Source organism: Suncus etruscus, chromosome 17 (assembly GCF_024139225.1).
Source record: "Suncus etruscus isolate mSunEtr1 chromosome 17, mSunEtr1.pri.cur, whole genome shotgun sequence".
Classification (NCBI taxonomy): domain Eukaryota; kingdom Metazoa; phylum Chordata; class Mammalia; order Eulipotyphla; family Soricidae; genus Suncus; species Suncus etruscus.
In genome coordinates, this window is record NC_064864.1 from 37,512,960 (window position 1) to 37,534,331 (window position 21,372).

The following is a 21,372-nucleotide window of genomic DNA, read 5'->3' on the forward strand; positions in this document are numbered from 1 at the left end:
CCAGGTGCTGAGGGTACTTCCAGGTGTTGTAGCAGGAATCTAGGTCGGAACTGAATCAACAAATAGTAATTGTATTTTTTCATCTTTTTTAGTGATGGAAACAAAATACCGGTTTGCCTAAGAATTCCCTAGATGAAGCAGTTACAAAGACTAATCTTATTAAAGCATGACCCTTGAGTACAGTATCTTCTTAGTATTTTAAGAGTTCAGAAGGGAGTTGCATGCAAAGCACTTCTATGAGGATTGACTTACACCAGAAGCAAAGGCACTTGCACAATTGTTTGAGCAACGACCTAACATAGTATTCCTTTCTTTTTCTTTTTTAAATGTATTTTTAACTTTACTTATTTATTGATTAATTGATTTATTAGTTGGTGGGCCATACCCAGTGGTGCCCAGGGGTCACTTCTGGCTTTGAGCTCAGAAATCACTCCTGGCAGGCTGAGGAGACCATAGGGGATGCCGGGAATCAAACTGGGTCCTTCCCAGGTCAGCCCATGTAAGGCTAATGCTCCACTGTGCTATCTCTTAGCCCCACTTTTCCTTTTTTAAATGGGACATTTTAAGTTTTGAAATGATGTTTTAGAAATTCAGTTATTTCTTTTTTTTTTGTTTTTTTGTTTTTTTTTTGTTTTTTTTTGCTTTTTTGGGTCACACCCGGCAGTGCTCAGGGGTTGCTCCTGGCTCTATGCTCAGAAATCGCTCCTGGCAGGCACGGGGGACCATATGGGACGCCAGGATTTGAACCACGAACCTTCTGCATGAAAGGCAAACGCCTTACCTCCATGCTATCTCTCCGGCCCCATGAAATTCAGTTATTTCAATTTTTTTCTTGAACATAAAAAAAATTAACTTGATATTTTTTTTTTTTGGTTTTTCGGGCCACACCCATTTGATGCTCAGGGGTTACTCCTGGCTACGTGCTCAGAAATTGCCCCTGGCTTGGGGAGACCATATGGGACGCCGGGGGATCGAGCCGTGGTCCTTTCCTTGGCTAGTGCTTGCAAGGCAGACACCTTACCTCTAGCGCCACCTCACCGGCCCCGAAAGTGGGAAATTCTTTTTTTTTTTTTTTTTTTTTGGTTTTTGGGTCACACCCGGCGGTGCTCAGGGGTTACTCCTGGCTGTCTGCTCAGAAATAGCTCCTGGCAGGCACAGGGGACCATATGGGACACCGGGATTCGAACCAACCACCTTTGGTCCTGGATCGGCTGCTTGCAAGGCAAACGCCGCTGTGCTATCTCTCCGGGCCCTAACTTGATATTTTGAGAGAAAACCCCACATATTATTGCCACAGATAACATTCACATGTTCAAATAAGAATTAAAAAAAAACACACTTGTATGGGTCATGGCAAACATAATAACTTCCCACTACAAGCCTTTTCTGGTTTTTATTTTGGGGGGTGTGGGGGGCACACCCCTTGACGCTCAGGGGTTACTCACTATGGTTATGGCTATGTGCTCAGAAATCGCTCCTGGCTTGGGAGGACCATATGGGACTCTGGGTGATTGAACCGCGGTCCTTCCTAGGCTACCGCAAGGTGATAGCAAAGTAGGCGACCTCTTCCTATTTTATGTAATAAAATGTGGCAACGAGAGGAAGATCTATTTAAATTCAATGAATCAATGTTTCCAGAATGATCATTTCTATGAGCCAGAAAAGCATGATGGCTTTCCTTTGACAGAACCAAAGATTTGAACATAGTAGTGAAGGAAAGACCCTTGAAATAGTTTTAGCTTTCAACTTGCATCTAACTTTTCAAAAACTGCTTTTTATTGTTTGGTGTTTCATTCAAGGTGAATTATCTGAAACTAGCATAAAAATACTCCTGCATTTTTCTTATGTAATTTTACATTTCATACACTTATTTAATTAGATGATGTTTAGAAGCGCAATTCAATGTTAGTGCTGTAAAGAGCTTTGCAAAATATAAAGAGGCGCCAGAGTGATAGTACAGTGGTTAAGGCGGTCGCCTTGCATGCGGCCAATCCAGGTTAGATCCTCAGCATCTCATATGGTCCCCTGAGCACCACCAGGCATAATTCCTGAGCTCAAATCTAGGAGTAATCCCCGAATACTACCAGGTTTGGCTTCAAAACAAAACAAAAATAGAAAGCAGAGTCACTCTTTCCTGATTACTAAAAGAAAATTGTTATATTTAATAAGATACAATTGTGCTAACAGTGATTTTATTCTTTAAAATGAATAAATAATTATTAAAATTGTATTTTAATTTATTTTATAGTAAATATGATAAAAGCGATCTACTATACAAACAAAAGCTTTCGCAGCTGTCTCCTTATTTTGAGAGAACTTTCTCCTGTCTGATTTTCTTCTCTCCTTTTCTTCCTCTTCCTTGATTATTTATTTGGGGTTTCAGAGAAAGTCACTCCAAAGATGTAGTTTGGAGCTATTTTTATTTTTGTTTCCAGCCCCAGCTCTGACTGACCCCTGTGCTTCAGATGTACATACAGAGTCCTCTTTCATTCAGGTTCTTAGGGGTTCTAAGAATCTCCTGAATCATATCCTAAATATGGAATGGGATCATGAAAGAGATTCATTCTTCAAGAAGTTTAGGGCCACTAGCTTTCACCACATGCTGAAAGGGGTTCCTGACTCTAAAGTGAGCTAGAATCCTACCCAACAGTATTGAGTCTCAAAAATTTTCAATCTAAGGAGCTGGAGAGATAGCACAGCAATAGGGCATTTGCCTTGCATGCTGCCCATTCAGGGCAGATGGTGGTTCGATTCCTGGTATCCCATTTGGTACCACGAGCCTGCCAGGAGCAACTTCTGAGCACAGAGCCAGGAGTAACCCCTGAGCGCCGCTGGATGTGGCCCCAAAACCAAAAAAAAAAAATTCAATCTGAGAACCCAAAACTAAGTTAGGGCAATTGATTCCATGAACTATCTCCACTACCTTCTCCTTTCCTAGGTGTCAAAGTCTCACTAAAAGGAAAGGAAAGAAAGGCATTGCTTTGCATCTGATATTTCTATGCCTTAGCAATGTGTGGGGGGAACTCATGGCAGAAAGCAAAGCATTCACAATGTTATGTTAGTATTAGTGTGACAAGACCTCTTGAGGTGGTTATTTCTGTAATTTTTAAAAATTACTTTATTTAAACACCATAGTTCATAAGGTTGTTCATAATTTAGGTTTTTACACAATTATTCATGACTGAATTCCAGTCATGAAGTATACAACACACCTCACCAGTTTGAGGAGATTTTTTTTTAACTAAATAACAGCAGATCTTGAACCCTTCTGTGAGACTTACCACCCTCAAAGAAGCTTGATCACATGCCTTAAGTCATTCAATAACAAAACATTTATGGAACTGTGTTGAAGTATCTCCTATTACACTTGCAGTAATAAAGTCATACCTTCAAAAAGATGGTCTGTGTCTTCCCACAGTACTTTCCTGATGCTTTCTCACCAGTTGTGGAATATAAAACCTGATGTGCAGGAATTCGTGCATAGGCCAGTCTTCTTTCACCTCGGATCATCCATATAATAATGTCAGGTATACTGTTCTGTGGCTGGTCACATGGATAGATGAAAAAGAAAGCAATGCTGGAGTTAGTCTAATGCAGATGGGGAGTCAACAAACCCTATCTATGGTCAGGCTCTGCCCTAATATCCTGATACTGTCACCTAGTTCTTAGGGCCCCAAAACTAGCTGTGGTTGGCCAAAGGAAAAGAGGAAAGCTCTGTGTGTGTGCACAAGAACTTATGCATGTTGTGCATACCCATACATGTGTGCATCTGCATATCACCATATGTGTATGTGGAGGGAGTTCACTTACTCAAAGTTGTATTGACTCTTTGGGTTCTGGCAAATATTTGAGAAAATGTCTCTTTTTTCCTTGTCCCATTATTTGAAGAAATCTTGCAGCATCTGACAAGGGTTATAGGTTTCATATATTTCACAGGACTTGACTGTGAGACAGTAACTCTTTCTTAATGATCAGGTATTTGTTTCTTTCTAAACATACTTTTTTATTGGATTCAAAAGGTGATATTTCATTACAGAATATGTGTGAAACACAAAACATAGAAAGTTAAAAAATTAATTAAATACAGTATTCCAATGTGTTTCTATCCACATCTATATTGTCACCCTTACTCAGTCTTTGAATGGCACAAGGAGGGGTCTCCCAATGCTGGAAAGCTAACTTATCCAGCATTCACTCTGAGCCCCTTAAGCTTTCTTAATCTTTATACAATATACTGGCTACATTCATCTCCATTTTATAGATGGGGAAAACTGAGGCATAGAGAAATCAAATATCCTGCTTGTTCCAAAAGAATCCAGAATTCCAGGGCGGGAGTGATAGCACAGCTTTAGGGTGTTTGCTGATTCAGAATGAACCTTGGTTCAATTCCCTGAGTCCCATATGGTCCTTCAAGCCAGGAGCGATTTCTGAGTGCAAAGCCAGGAGTAACCCCTGAGAGTCACCGGGTGTGGCCCAAAAAACAAAAAACAAACAAAAAAAAGAATCCAGGATTCCAAGCTGGATCTTCCCAATCCTAAACTGGGGTCAGATTTCAATTTCTATTACTTTAGGTCTACTCGATCACTGTTCCTGAGACATTCTGGCTATATACCACGATACTGTTTTGTTTGCCTTGATTACCGTTTTAGGACCATTCACTAAAAATTCTTTTCCTGCTCTGACTTTAATGACACATCATCCATTGGCATCCCTGGTCCCATATCACAATTTTATCATCCATCACATCTGCTCAATATTTCAAATAATGCATTAATACTTCCTTCCACCATCTCTCTCCTTGGTGCAGTTCTGAGGATACCTCTGCTTTTCCTCCATACCAAATGAAGTTGATTTATTTTTGCAGTGCCAGGAATTAGACCAGGATTTTAGACATCAAAGACAAATGATCTAGCACTGAGCTACACTCCTACCCATTTTTATGTCCTGTAAACTCCTACCTCTTCTGTCAGTTGCATTAATTTTTCAAGCCAGTCTTCGATCTCTACCAATGTGGATTTCAAGTCTGTGGCTTCAGATCTCATTCTCACTGCTGCTTCATGTATTTGCTCTAGAGCTCTCAAGCGCAACTTGAGTAACTGAGTATCAAGAATTGTGACATTAGATTTTCCTTCCAGCGGAGGTAGTGGGCATCTGAAAACCAAAGAAGTAAATTTAGGCAACTTTGTACAATCATTAGTATAGTGGAGAAGAAGTGAAAGATTAGAGATTATTAAAACCAAAGCTTTCTTAATTTAGGTCTCTAGGAGGTCTGTGAGGCCCTGAAACTTTGAAAATGTAGACCTGTTTTGACTTAATGATGACATAGCTTGGGAATTGACTCTCTGGCTCTCCCATTTCGATGTGTCTTCACTATTGTCATCACCTCATTAAGTAGTTACTGGGCCCTCTGCTCCCAAAAGGTTATAGCTTAGATCCCACTCAAACAAAAAGTTGAGTTGGGGCCCATGTTAGCATTCTTCTGCCAGAATGACCCTCCCATGGAATAGCTGGTGAGTTGCTGGTAAAGTTGTCAACAAGTCCAGCAAGCTCTTCCTCTCACATTTCCTACACAGAATTTTCATTTGTTTGGTTATCACTCAACTTCTTAAATAAAGAAAATCCTAGGATGACTTTCTTTATATACAAGTATCTTGTTAACAACATTTAAAAGATCCTGATTTAATTATTTAATTATTAATTCCACATCCAAGGCCAGAGAGATAGTACAGTGGGCAGGGCACTTACCTTGAACAACCTGGGTTCTATCCCAGGCATCCCATGTGGTACCCTGTGTACAGGCAGGAGTGATTCCTGAGCACAAAACCAGGAGTAAACCCTGTGTATCATTTACATGTGTTCTCCTCCCCCCAGAAAAAAAGGAAAGTAATGTTTGGTTCAATAACACTGAAACTATGAGGTCCAAGTCACAAACTGCCTCTCAAGGTAGAAAGCTAGGGAGGGGCAAGAGAGAACTTGGGAACACAGGTGGAGGGAGGGAAGTTTATATTGGTGGTGCAGCTGGTGCTGGAACTACGGTGCTTTCAAAAATACTGAAAAACTCCATTTAACCACTAGAGAGCGGCATTTTACCTCTGTGAGCCTGTTTTCCCGTCTAATTAAAGGAGATTGGAAGGAATGACCTCTACAGACTCAGTTCAGGGCTTTGGTAGTTGGGCATGTTGCACTGTTGAAAGGGGGCGTATTCTTTTTATAACTGAAACCCAACTACAAACATAGTTGTAATCATGGTGCTTACATATATTATTTAAAAAAATAAAAAGATAAACAAGAACCTAGCAGTTACTTTAATCTTTAAGGCATTTCAATCAATGATCTCCCTAAACCACTGGGAGGCACAAGAAGATTGGGAGATTACTCCAGGCATTTTACTATAGCAGAGGGAACAGTGGCCCTGCTTTTGCTGCTTGAAAGAAATATTCATTATGCATTTTTTTTAATAAAAAGAGACTTCCTCATCCACTTTGTTCTTAAGCAATATCCAAAATCAGTTTGGAATGAATACTTCCCTCTTCGATTTCCAAACACCAAGATAACTGAGCTGTTCACCCAAGTCACAATTATGAAAACTTCACCATTTGTGTGAAATTGTCTTAGCCAGAGTGCTCACAAGCAGTCAGCAAGAGTAAATTAAAAAGACTATTTCTAAAAGAGTGTTTATAAAAATTAGCAATGTGGTTCTGAATAGCAAAATAAGTGCTCCACCCAGAACCCATTCCCTGGAGGAATCAAGATTCTTTTTGTCGGGCCCGGAGAGATAGCTCAGCAGCGTTTGCCTTGCAAGCAGCCGATCCAGGACCAAAGGTGGTTGGTTCGAATCCCAGTGTCCCATATGGTCCCCCGTGCCTGCCAGGAGCTATTTCTGAGCAGACAGCCAGGAATAACCTCTGAGCACCGCCGGGTGTGGCCCAAAAACCAAAAAAAAAAAAAAAAAAAAAAAAAAGATTTTTTTTGTCAGTGTGGACATAAATGAATGAGGGAAACAAAAGTGACCTGACACCATGCTTTTGCTGGTGCTGGGTCCTACATTCAGGAAGGGGTGGAACATGGGTGGTTCATGGGGAAGGATTTAAAGAATAGGGAAGTAGCACCAAATCAGAAAATAGAGAATTTCCTGGTGATTAAAACATTCCATGCAAAGAGGAAGGCCTTTTTGTTTTGCCCATTTTTGTTAGCTGGTTCTACCTGGGCAGTGCTTGGAGAGACTTCTAGCTCTGTGCTTGTGGGTTATTCCTGGTATTTCAAGATCAAATCAGGCCTCCTGCATGCAAAACATATACGTAGCACATTAAACTGTCTCTTCTGCACCTCAGAGGCCCTTGAAAGAAGCTTGAATAATTCATGTTCACCTTTCAGACAAACATTAGAAACAGTTCTAGAAGCTCAGGTAGTTCTTAGAGTTAAAGAGAGAAGCTGGCCAGAATTTCATGGTCACTGTACCTTGTGTCTTCTATAACATCATCAATCAGCTTTAGCCATATTTCAGTCAAGTTTACAGGAACTTTTCCTAGAATCCCTGATTTTATAGCATCAATGTTTGATTGCTGAAAAATTTGAAAAGAGAGGAATTTGTGAATGATTATTTATTTTGCCATGATATCCAGTAATGGTTTAGTTATTTTTCAAAGAAAAGATATATAAAAAAGCTTATATCAGAAAATACATTGTTTGGGAAGAGCTTATCTTACATTTAATAATGAATGCCATGGCTTGGCAATATTTATTTCTTCAAAGTGAAACCAATGCTGAAATGTTTAAAAACTAGCACAGTATTTTAATACATGTTAACCTTTTAAAAATATAAATATTTTATTTATTCAAAAAGTTAAAAAATAATAGAATATGAAATATAAAAATCTATTTCAAATGAATAACAATTACACTGAGCCAACACAAGCATCATTTGAACATGGTATTTGACTATATACCACCCATCTCTTATCATAAAAATATTAAAACAAAATCCGCAAACAACCTCAATTACGTTTCCCTTTACCAAAGTGTTTTTTTTTGGGGGGGGGTTAGAATTAAATTTAGAATATTTGGATTTAGAATAAAACCAATATTAAGGACAGTGGATGCTTTGTCACTTACAGTTGGAGAAGGGAATTATAAAAAGAAATATAAATTATATAGATAGATAGAAATCAATATAAAAATAGGGCATATAAAAATAAGCCCCCTATAGACAATGGTATACTACTACATAGTGGTAAGAAATGATACAATCATGCAATTTGCAGAAACATGGATGATCTAGAAAATATTATGTTAAACAAGGTAAGTCAGAAGAAAGATATATACAGAATGAGATCACTTATACATAGTATTTAGAATACCTACATGAAGAAATACAATGGCATAATAGGTAGATATATTGATTACCGTAGGTGCCAGGAATCAGTGAGGAAAAGGAAACAAACTCAGTGGAAGAGGAGAAACATATGCTTTAAAGAAGTTTGCAGCAAGGGATACAGCTGTTTAGACTGAACAGGTGTTAATAAACCACTCACCATAGAGATATACAATAATGTTCTAATGCTTTTATTCACAGAAACAAGTATGGTATGCATTCAGAATCCAGGTCTCACACCACAAAGCTCACTATTAGGATGTCTCAATGTCTTAATTAAGTCTATAATAGCTCTTGAACTTTTTTCTTGTCCACAGGGGTTCTTGAAGATAGAGGTTGGTTGCTCAAGCTTTGCATTTTAATGTCTTTGTCATTCTAGACTCCAAATACAGTCCTTAACATGGCAATGCCTTGACAAAATACTCCAATTTATCTTTCATTTGATTATGCCTATCATAATTTAATGCTTATGTCCACAGAGACTGTTGAAATAGACACTGCACGCCATAAACTTTTGTTACAGGCCCCGTTCATTGACTATGCTTTTTACAGATTTTTTGTTCCTGTTTCTGTTTTTGTCTTTTAAGCCAAGCTATCTTACTATTAGATCATAAGGTACACATTGTCAAATTGCTTTCAGAAAAGGAATCTGGATGCTCGAGACATGGTAAATGATACACCATGGTGTAGACTCCTCTTACACAGTTCACTATCATATTGCTTAATAACCTTGACGAGAAAAGTATGATTGTTCTAAGAATGCTCCATGCACAATCTCACCCCAGAAGCTTTTATTTAGCAAAATTTATCTCCACCATCGATGAATTGCCTAGATACTGGAAAACTCCCTGCCCCCCACATGCTGGCATAATTTTGTTGTTGTTTTAAGAGCTCTGACCCATTCCATAAGGGTCACTCCTTCAACTGTAACCTATGAATAGATCTCCATTGTCAGTTTGTGTGTGTGTGTGTGTGTGTGTGTGTGTGTGTGTGTGTGTGTGTGTATGTGAGAGAGTGAGAGTGAATGGTGGACTCCTCTATGCTTGTCTAATCTGTATGGTACATAATTCCTGCCTATATTGTATATAGTTCCTATTATATAATATTCCTCCTCCCCACCCCATCTATCATCTTATAAATCTTCTATCCTCTCACCCCCACCCAAGCCTGATTCTCATCTCCCCCTATTTAACCCTCTCCACCCTCAGTTTTTAACTCCTCAGGGAGTGGAAACTTCACCCTACCCCAGAAAGATGCCAGTCAACTCCAAAAGTGAAAGGACACCCTCCCAACCTGCTATGTCTTGCCCTGGAAATAACCTGCAGACACCGCTTCTGCTGACCCATTCTAGACGGCCCTTTTTCTTCCACCTCCTCCCACTATAGACTGTAGCTTGCTATGAGATTCGGCTCCCAAGAGACCCTCAGCTCGAAGACACTACTTGATTTCTGACTTCTGTGAACCATTTCTCAGACTCCACAAGACCATAGGATGGGATGAAACTGTGCTCTGGATTCTATACCCACCCCAATTATCTCAAAAGACTTAAAGGGAATTTCTATATTTTTTTGTATATTTCTATAGATGCATTTTCTTAATAGTTATAACTCTTAGTGTCTATTTCCATATGTAAAGGTAGCTTCCACCATCTGTGCTGTGGGTCTACTTAGTAGGAAATTCTTGTAGAAAAATCATGGTTGGGTTATGAATTCAGGTTACAATAAGGTTATAGAGATTGTTTAGCTTGTTATTTTTACCCCTATATGCACTAGGAGTATCATGTGGCATTGTTCCTTTTTGCATAAGCACACTAAAATGGAGAAAATCTTACATATAGAAAGAAATTCTTATCTAATAGGGGTAGGAACTTATAAATTTTATAGTGCAGGGCTGCCTTTCACCTTGAATGTTTGTCATGGAGACTTGACTTAGGCCTCAGTGGTTTGGACATGTACCATCCAACCCCAAACCTCAGATTCCAACATTGGTACCTGCACAGTTTATGGCACCAGCACCAGAAATCAAACTCCCCCTGGGGGAGGCCCAAATGCCAACCTGGCACCAACCTGCTCCAGGTAGGTCAATAAGACATCCTGATGATGACAGGGAAACGGCAACAATTTTATCTATGGTCAGGTCACCCTATCTCACCACCCAACGGTGAGATGAAATTAGAAGACGCTCTGTCTTAGGATCTGTGCAAGAACCAAGATTTCTAAGTACACAAGACTGAATACAACAACTGCAACTAAGCAGAATTTGTTCTGGGACTGCAAAAAAAAAAGGCTTTATCCTAGGCTTCATGCTAGGACCTGTGCAAAAACCAGGATTGCTAACTACAGAAGACTGAGTTTGACAACTGCGGCTGAGCAGAACTTTCTCTGGGACCATAAAGAGAGGCATTGAGGTTGGACAACCAACAAGCCCAGAGCCTGTAGTCAGTCTTTTGAGTTTGCTTCATGGATGAAGACATTCTGTATCTCTTAGGCAAATGGAGTTTTCTTTCTAATTTCCCCAACATTTGCTGTGCGTATGCAAAAAAAAAAAAAAAAAAGGCCACATCTGCCTCTTCCCCATTTTATTCTTTTTTTCTTTTTTTAAATTTTACTTATATTCTAGATAGGGGCTTTCATCTTTTTCATAAAACCATAGAAGTTAAGTTATTTTAATCTGTCTCATATTTCTATGTCTTCCTACATATTGAGAAAAGAAAAAAAAAAAAAACAAAACAACCGTGGGTTGGGCTCCAGGCCTAAGCAGTCTCAGGAGCATTAGTGGAAAAATAAAAAGAGATCAGATCTAAATACTCATACCAAAGTCAAGGACAATAGAATCAAGAAACCCATACTACTTGGGGCTGGAGAGATTTCACAGCGGTAGGGCATTTGCTTTGCATGCAGAAGGACGGTGGTTCAAATCTCAGCATTCCATATGGTCCCCTGAGTCTGTCAGGAGCAATTTCTGAGCGTAGAGCCAGGAGGAACACCTGAGAGCTTCCGGGTGTGACCCCCCCCCAAAAAAAAAAAAAAAGAAAGAAACCCATACCATACTACAACAAGCTAAACACAAAATGAACCTGTAACGCTGGTAGTCCTGTGAGCTAGGTGTGGAGGTATGGGATGCCTGCGGGGAACTAGGGTGGAGGGAGGTCAACACTGGTGGTGGGAATGGCCCTAATTCACTGTCACTAAATGCCTGAAATACAACTGTGAAAGATTTATAATTCACAATGGCCTCAATCAAAAAAGAAAGAAAAAAAGTAACTATATCATTTTGCATTTTTTTTTTTGTTTTTTTTGGGTCTCACCCGGCAGTGCTCAGGGGTTACTCCTGGCTCCATGCTCAGAAGTCCCTCCTGGTAAGCACGGGGGACCATATGGGACGCCGGGATTCGAACCGATGACCTTCTTACCTCCATGCTATCTCTCCGGCCCCATCATTTTGCATTTTCACCAGTAAAAAGAAAAAGAAAGAAAAAGAAATAAGCTACATGATAGTATAATAGAATTAGATTCTTAAGTTCAGTGATTTTAGTATTATTTTTATTTTAGTATTATGAATTTTATGTAATATTTTATGTATTATGTTGTATTATTATAATTTTAGTATTAGTTTAGTATGTGATAAACATAGAAGTATAAATTAGTGTGACTTTAAGTACTGAGAAACAACGATATCTCTATAGCAGTTAAGTGTTCTAATATACAGATCTTGTTTTTTTATTTGCCATTCCTCCTAAAAGGAGACTCCTTAGAGAAATGGTGACTTGAAGGTTGGGGGAGGGAAAGTACAAGATGAGTCCAGGACAAACTATTTTGCCTCTCTGAACATCTGCCAATAGAGACTAGGAGTGTCCACTGTGATTACCATCAGTGCTCATGATGGGAAGCCACCATTTGTCCTAATTAGTAAAGAATTAGGGTAGTTGAATAATACAGAGAAATTACCAGGAGAAAACACAATCGAAGAATACCACAAATATAGTTAGAACAAAGGTGTGATGAATTCTTCACTGATTGCCTTGAGAGGCATGAATAAAAATTCATTATTACTGCATTGCTTATTAATTGTAGCTTTTTTTTTTCTTTGGTTCACACTGTTTGTTTGATGCTCAGGGGTTACTCCTGACTAAGCACTCAAAAATTGCCCCTGGCTTGGGTGGGGGACCATATGGGACGCCGGGGGATGGAACCGCAGTCCTTCCTTGGCTAACGCTTGCAAGGCAGACACCTTACCTCTAGCGCCACCTTGCCTGCCCCAATTGTAGCTTTCTTATGCCAATAACTAGACATCAATTCTCCTTCTACATAAAGACAATAACAAAACATAAATAGTATTTTCTTTTTTTGCCATGGAGTCATAATATAGACTCAATTTCTTCCAGCCCTAAAAGACATTGGCTATTAGAAAATATTAACACCACTATAATAGGGAAACTAAAAATATGAAAACTAAAATAATACCAGATGGATGTTATCAGTGTCTAAAAGAACTAACTTAATATCTTTGAATGAATTAGAAATATCTAATCTGTGCTTCTTTCCTTATTAGCATCCATTAGATGAATAGCCAACATATTTTCTACCAGAGGGAATTCCTAACCTCCCTGCAAGGAAAGTTCCTCTAGTCTGCAGCAAAAGTGGAAAATGTTATGCACTGTTTTTATGACTTCACCTTATCTACAGTGCATCTTTTCATGTATTTACAATACATTCTTGGAATGAAGAGATAGTAGAGGGGTTAAGGTGCTTGTCATGCATACACTGACCTGGCTTAGACTCCCTAACACAAATATGATTCCCTGAGCATCATTAGGGCATAGTCCTGAGTCAGAAATAGCCCTAGAGCATTTCCAGGTGTGACTCCCAAACCAAAAAACCAACCAACTAATCAAACAAAACAACAGTAAATTCTGGGAAGTTCTACCTTGGACTGGACTTTTTTTTTAAAACATACTTCACATACTAATTCTGGCCAGTGGAAGTGATAAGGGATCATGTGTGACTTCTGGAATTTTCCCTTTTAAGTAAAAACTTATATTATCTTCTCCTAACTTTTTCCTCTTCTCTCAAATGGAGTGTTTGTGTAGCCATAGTTGCCTCTCTCAAATAGGCAATGGTAACTCTTTAGTAAAGGTGGAGTGACAAGAGGGCAAGAACCTGGGTCTATAATTGCCTAAATACACACAATCCTTGGATTAGTTAACAGTTGCTAAAGAAATTGCTCTTATAGTGTTTTTCACTATGTTCTGAGATACAGAACTGTTTTAAAATGCCCGAACCCTAAAAGTTAATTCAACTTGGTGAAAAGTACTGTTGAAAACATAAACTTACCAGTCTTTCTGCTATACCTAGAAGAATGTTCACTACATCCAGGCGATGACTGATATCCTCCCAGTATGAAGTCAGGGTAACAACAGGTTTTGTGTGAGACCAAGGCAAGTAATAATAGAAGTTTCCTGGTATAAAGGCATTGAGAAAGTGAACACGAAGCATTTAAACAACATTTTAAAAAATACTTTCACACAGAGCTATTAAGTAACTCATATGATTAGGCAATTGTTTGGAATGGTCTGGCTCTTGAATTTTATTCAGTAAAAGAACATTCAGTCTATTTTGAAAATCTCTCTAAAATACTTCCAGAAAGGGAGCTCTGTAATTGTAGGATCTTTGGAGATTATGAATATCCTTTGTGATAACAAAGCATGATAGTACAAAATACAGAGTTGGGAGACAGGTATATATAAGTTACAGAAGATATATTTCTTTCAAGTGCGGGATTGCATACCAAGCTCTGGAGTTTGCTCCTGGTGAAACAAAAGAAAATGTGTTGCCAAGAATCAAACCTATACCTCCTGCACCAAAGCATGAGCTCTATCCTATTAAGCTATCCCTCCACCACAATACTTGAAAAAAATAATTTTCTATTAAATGGACATTTCTGATAGAAATGGGGCAAAAGCAGGTCTCCTACAAAAAATCAAGATTTCTTAGTGCAGAGGCCCAATTCTGACAACAGAGACTGAGCAGAACCTTTGGAACCATAATTTCCTAGACTCCGGCTTAGGGAACGAGCAAAAACATGGAGCACATAATACAAAAAATGGGAACACACCAACAATATTGGAACAGTACCTCTAGAATTTTAAAGACTCTATCCTAGGCCTTGTCCTAGGACCTGGGCAAATACCAAGATTGCTTGCTACAGTGGCCTTATTTTCTCATCCACAACTGAGAGGAAAGGTTCCTGACAACACAAAAAAACAAAAAACAAACAAACAAACAAACAAAAAAACAACCTTGGGATATGGCAATGAGAAGGTATGGAGCCATGACAACAATATGCTTCAAGAGTGGAGAAACCCTGAATCTCTTAGGCCATGGGAATTTTCTTCCTTCCCCAATACTTACTGTGCCTATACCAAAAAAAAAAATGGTGGGGTAACACCAAGCCCTGCCACTGCACCACTTTTTCTGGTTTTGTTTTGCTTTATTTTTTGTTTTTTTTTTTTTTTTTTGATATTATCTCACTTCTCTTTTTTCTTCCACTTTTTTCTTTCTTTTTCACTTTTGTGAATATTATTTGGTGATTTTTTTCTTTCTATTTTAGTAGTTGATACCAAGTTTTTTTTCTCTTTTCCTTAACCTTTTTATCTCTAACAGAATAGCATAACTTGAATAATTAAGCCTCATAAATTGAGGGGGGAAAAGAATGATACCAGGACCAGTCATATGAACACGTAGTGTAAGTAAAAAATGACCAGACTGGAACACCAAACAGAATAGATACCCAACCTATAGCAAGCTGTAAGGCAGAGACCATTTGCAGTAGGATTCTGGGGGCTAAAGGAGGGAGATGTGGGAGACATGCTGGGAACAAGAGTGGAGGGAGGATAACATTGGTGGTGGGAATGCCCTTCATTCATTGTCACTATGTATCATAAATAATTCTGTGTAAATGAACTTCAGTCACAATAAAAAAAAAGATCCAAAAAAAAAAAAAAGAAATGGGGCAAAAGGTAAATAATTTTTGATTTTTTAAAAAATGTCTTAGTTGGTGAGTACCTTCTAAGTGTAAGCATTAAGGCACTTGCTTTTGTGCTGACAACCCCAGTTTTATCCCCAGCACTGCATGGTTCCCTGATCATTGCCAGGAGCAATGGATGATCATAGAGCTGGAAGTGGTCCCTAAGTACTGCTAGGTGTGGCCACTACCCATCTACTTCCTCAAAAGTCTTAGCTTGTTATATGGGGTTGGTGGTTAATGAAAACCATTATGTAATAGCAAAGTGGAGGGAAAAGGGGAACAATCATCAACTAGTGTCTTTTATATTTTTAAATTTCTACTACAAAAATTAGGTAAGAAAGTGTGGAAACATTGCTTGGAACATACAATCAGAACTTTTTCAAACTCAAATCTGTTACTATCTTTATCAGCACAGATTCATACTTTGCCTTCTATTATGAGATGTCATCTATACTTAGAAAATAAGTTCCTTACAATCAAGGGCCATTTCTCATCCATCTTCATTAATTCTCACAGAAATTTTAGAGAAGATGAAGAAACTGAATGTTAGTATTAAATATGTTGCTGAGGTGCAGTGTAAGAGAGTGAAAACCAGAGTCCATTGACTTCAATGATCTCTATCTGGGACAGTAGGACAGAGGTGGGAGGGGCGAAGAGCTGTTTTGGGGAGTTCAGAGTTCAGTGTTCAGCAAGTCACCATTTTGTGAGTGCACAAAGAAGTGCCAACATGAAAGCTGGGCAAAGAAAGGGGCCTTGGGATTCAGCTCCCACAAAGGGCTCACAAAGTTTTGGGACTGACTTATTTCCAAGGTACATAAACATGAGCGATCTCTCTTCTTCATTCCTTTCCTTTCCATTGAGTGTGTGCTGGGGTGCATATTTGCCAATGGGAGATTAAGCTGCATGTCCCTTGACCTGTGGTAACCTCACTGTAAGAAGGCACACAGGAAATGATTATTGTCCAAACTTACCATCAAATATGGCCCGGCTGTATTGAGTGGTTGATGCCAAAGGCTTACAGGTTGTGTCAAACTTGTTACCATAGTTCCCAATGCTGACTTCAAACTGAATGGCTTCACCAACATCTTGTAACATGGTGGCTGAATGGAACACTGCAGACAGGCTGTACTTCCGTCTTCGCTGATATTTCTACAAAGTATAAGCAAGCATAAGGCTCAATGAACTCATTTTGTACTTACTTATATCAGGGTTTTTAGCAGATGTAATTCCAAAACTAATAATTAGTCCTAAGTTTAATTTGTCAGTGGAGAATTTTCTTGGATCTAACAGCTGCTCTTATATTCATACAAGTAGGCAAAGGTAGAAATACCAGGATGCTGGGACTAGAGAGATAACACAATGGATAATGTGTCTTGCACAATTAACATGTTTGATTCCCAGCAAGCCATATGGCCCCCAAAGTTCTTCAAGAGTAGTTCCTGAGCTTTATTGGATGTGTCCCAAAAACAAAACAAAAGAAGAAATACCAAAATGTTCACTGAAACATTGTTTGAAATAGAGGGAAAATGAAAGCAGTATAAATATCTAGGCTATTTATTTTTTAAGTTATAGTATCTTTATATAAATTAAAATTAAAATTTCTAACAAGGCTTTAGTTCATAAACAAATACTAAAAGTTATTTTTAGGTGAATTAATTAAATATATCTTTATATTGGCATAAACATGAAGAAGTTTGGAATAATATGAATCAAATTATTAGCAGTAGTAACCCTGGGTAAAGCAGAGAAATGATGACTAAATCTACTTCAAATATATTATTTTTAATTGCTCAAATATTCATTTTCTAATCAGAAATAATAGCATATATTTTACATGTTAGATAAAAGGGTTGGGCCATATCTGGTGGTATTCAGAGTGTCATATAGGTTACTGGAGTTTGAACTTGAGTTGGATGCTTGCAAGGCACTGCCTACTGCACTATCTCTCTGGCCCTTTAATGTCATTTTAAAAGTAAGTGAACTTGGGTGAATTTATTTATTTTTCTGAAATAGAAATCAGTGTTCACTTAAAACTTTTTTCTTATTGAGGTAACAGTGTGTTTAAAAGTGTTTATATTCTAGGGATATAATTTCACCCTACTTGATCCTTTTTGTTTTTATTAATGATTTGATTACTGAGTGAATGTGCATTGAGGCAGTTGAACAACTAGCAGCACCAACAATCACATTGAGTATCTACTAAGTATTGTAGAAATGACCATCAGGTTGTTTTCATTTGGGCACCGAAAATCTTTTGAATCCATATTCTACTCTAAATACTTTTTATTGTTTGTGGATCCTTGTGATCCTATTTATTGATCCTTGTGACTTTCTTAGCCAATGTAGACATAGCAATGGCTTAAGTTGTTGTACTTCATTATATCCTGTTCTTTCTACCACTTAATATTGTCCACACCTAGAGTCTGTTCTGCATACCTTTAGTACCAAAATTTGTCTATGCTCACTTTCAAGGTTACTATAGTGTAAACACATTCGATATGTGCTTAAGCAATTGCTGGCTATATGAAATCTACAAAACTCAAGTTTCTTAGCAAATTTCTTACTATAACATGTTTAGTTCAAAATTCTTTAAATAAGGAACTTTTAGCCCTGTAATTGCGTAGTTTTAGATTTAAAGGTCATACAGGTCTCAAACTTTAACAAATAATTATTCTTCCTCTTTATTTTTTCATGACAACCTATGTCAATGTGTATACAATAATCTAAGTATCAAAGAAATGATAATTTCTTACTTCTAAGAAGACAATAAAGATTACTTGATCCTGGGGTCACAGCCACAGTGGGTAGGGTGTTTGCCTTGCACATGGCCGACCCGAGTTTGATCCTCAGCATCCTATATGGTCTACTGAGGCTACCAGGAGTGATTTCTGAGCACAGAGCCAGAAAGTAGCCCCTGAGCACCACCAGGTATGGACCATGCGACAAAAAAATACTTGTTTCCTAATGGATATTTACTAACTATTTTTATTTTCTTTGTTACTCAGCTATACCATAACTTCTAGTCCATAAAATAATGGGTGGATTTTTTTGACATACGATGTAGGAATGTGTTCATTCATATGCAGAAGTACTTGAACAGCTGTTTCAAAACTTCTTTTTAAAAAGAGTTGTGGTCAAGTACATACAACATAAAATTTACTGTCTTAAACATTTTTATGTGTGAGTTTGGTGGCATTGAGACCATTCACCTTGTGCTACCATCATCAATAAATATGCACAGAGGTGTTTTATCATTTGCCAGTTGTTGCTGCCCATTTTCCTGTTCACAGTCTCTTTAAGTCTGTCTACTCTGATTAACTCATGCGAGGGTGATGAACTATTTGCCCTTTTGTGACTGACTTATTTAACTTGCACAATGACCTCAAGATTTAGCCATGTTATAGCTAGCATGTGTCAGAATTTCCTTCCTTCTTAAGCTTGAAGGAACACTGCATTGTTCTGTTAAAAGATAAAATGAGTCGTATTACAATTCTCAAGAGTTGTATGTTTTTAGTAAACCTCTATTATAAACCAGCCAGTGCCAAACTCGAAGTGATTTAGGAGTACTCCACCTAAAGACGTTTACACAGTCAACATGGAAGGAAGTGCTTTTATTGGCTCTAACTTATTTGTTAACTTTTGGTTCAGTTTCTGAGTTCTGAGGAATTTAGTTGTCAAGGCATTATTATCACCTTTGTCTAATGACTTCCTTGTTTAATTAATTTACCTATATAAAGTTTATTTTTTATTTTATTCATTTGATTATTCTGTTTATTCATTACCTATTGATGGATTTTAGATGAGCTGCACCTAACTTTTTGCTATTGTGAATAATACTGCTAAGAGTATTAGTGTATTAATATAGATTAATAGATTAAGTTTCAGATATCAATTCTTTGGAGTATACATAGAAGTAAAATTGCTAGATCATATATAAATTCTATACTTAATTTCTTTTGTTTTTATGTTTTAGGGAAACATCTGGTCATGCTCAAAGACTACTCCTGGCTAGGCACTTGGAAGTCACTACCAATGCTGCTTGGGAACCCTTTGGTATTAGGGGATTCCTCTATGCAAAGCATGTACGTAAGCCCTTTGAGAAATTTTACAGGCCTTTTTTTAATTTCTTGAAACATTTTAAGAATGTATAACAGTTACGGTAGTTAGTTATCTTGAGGTATCTCAGAAAATTTTACTATTACAACATCTTCCTTAAGGTTAAGGGAATTATTGGCATGGCATAATTAAAAGTAGGATTTCACCAGGCATTCCACTAAGTCTCAGTTTTTTTGAGACCTTTCTAAAATATTGGCTTACAGCATCACTGCATACTGAGTTATTCAAGGTTCCTTAAAATGCTATTTTACTTGAGGCCCCCATCTCTCAGAGACTATGCCTGAGTTTTGTGAAGTTAAGAAGATCTCTACCTCAGTCTACTCTCAATTGAGCAGAAAGAAGCTTGAGAAACTTTTGTCACTTGTCAGTGATTCACTTTATAACCCACAACTAAGTCTCCAGAACCATGCAGGGCTCAGAACTGCTGCAGCAATAATTCAAAATTTGGTTTGAATTGTATAAAAAAGAAAAGTAGAAAGTTATTTGTATTAGACATATACAGTATAACTTCTTTATTGATGGCCTAGGATGATATTACAAATGGAAGAGAATAAGAAACATAACTTGGGATGAGCCAGGGTTTGACAGAGTATGATCAATATTTATGTCAAACTCATAAGACAATGCAGAAGCTATAAGTGAAGAGAGGGAGATGGGGGGCACAGGGATTGTTTCAGTAGAGGGGTAGAGATGATGCCTCTGACAGATCTGGTCATACCCTGTACATCTTCACATGCTCATAATTTCACTAGAACTGTCTGGAGTTCACTGTGCAGAATCACTAATAAGCTGCTTTTTCATCTGCAGGGTCCCCACTGGGTTCTTCCCCTGAAGGGTCTAATCTCCAAGACAGTAACTTGGGCCTTTGCAGATGCACACTGTGTGCAAGGCTTCTTACTCTGCTGGTGCAGACTCCATGAGCAACCCTTCCTTCCCCAGAATCAGCCTGGCCTGCACTAGTTTCAGCTGGAGAATTCCATCTTTTCTCCTAATCTCCCACATTCCCTGAGCTGACAGACCACAAGAGGTATAGAGAAGAAAGACAAAACCATCCCTGAAAGGTATTAAATCTTCCAGGCCCTTTCTTAGTAACCTTGGAACAGAACTGTCTTTAACAGGAAAATTTGATGAATGAGACATAGGTGGATGTACCATTGACTTTGTAGAGCCTTTGAACTCTCATTCTGACCAGGAATGACAAAAGTTCATATTGTACATAGAGGTGGTATATGGTAATTTTGAGGAAGAAGGTGATTTTTGTTTATGATCCTGATAAGGAAGGAAGCAAGCTCTATAATGAATCTGTGAATCTGGTGCTTGGGCATTAGCCAGAGATGAGGCGAGAGTGCCAAAAACAAAACAAACAAACAAAAAAAACCTCCTCAACCTGCTGCCTTAGGTCTAGCTGCCTGAATAAAGGAGCTCACAGCTGGGGGCACAAGTGAGGAATCTGCTCAGGCAACCTTTAGGGGACAACATCCTTTTGGGCAAGATCACTAGGGAGCTCAAGAAACTACTAACAAAATAGAATAGGGACTGCAAAGTCACAGAATACTCTGAAAAACTCAATTGCATCCTAGACAGCTGGCAGGAACAGGGAGGAAGCTATTTGTTAGCAGGTCCCACATGATGAAATTAAAAAAATGTATCGCATAGTGACTGGGCAGAGGGTGCAAAAACCAATCGGATTAGAATATTAGAGTGCTTAGCTTCTAGTTGCCTGTTTCCCTAAGAAGCAGCTAGCCTGAACCCTGCCGCTGTGCTCACAGGATCTCCTGCCAAGACCCACTTGGAGTAACAGGTCAGTTTAGGCTCTAGGGTAATGAGTGAAGGGCTCAGGGGTTACTGGAAACTGAGTC

General features: G+C 38.3%; 1 protein-coding gene across 1 annotated transcript in view; it reads right to left on the bottom strand.

The window, feature by feature from the left end:
• The window catches only part of MYOF (myoferlin), a 182,985-nt gene that overhangs the window by 68,978 nt on the left and 92,635 nt on the right, over positions 1-21,372 (bottom strand). Inside the window, exons 20-24 of the mRNA XM_049764380.1 lie at positions 16,369-16,546; positions 13,705-13,829; positions 7,459-7,562; positions 4,959-5,151; positions 3,388-3,543 (exon numbers count right to left, since the gene is read on the bottom strand). Coding sequence (XP_049620337.1) covers positions 3,388-3,543; positions 4,959-5,151; positions 7,459-7,562; positions 13,705-13,829; positions 16,369-16,546 — 756 coding nt within the window. The remainder of the gene's footprint in view (positions 1-3,387; positions 3,544-4,958; positions 5,152-7,458; positions 7,563-13,704; positions 13,830-16,368; positions 16,547-21,372) is intronic.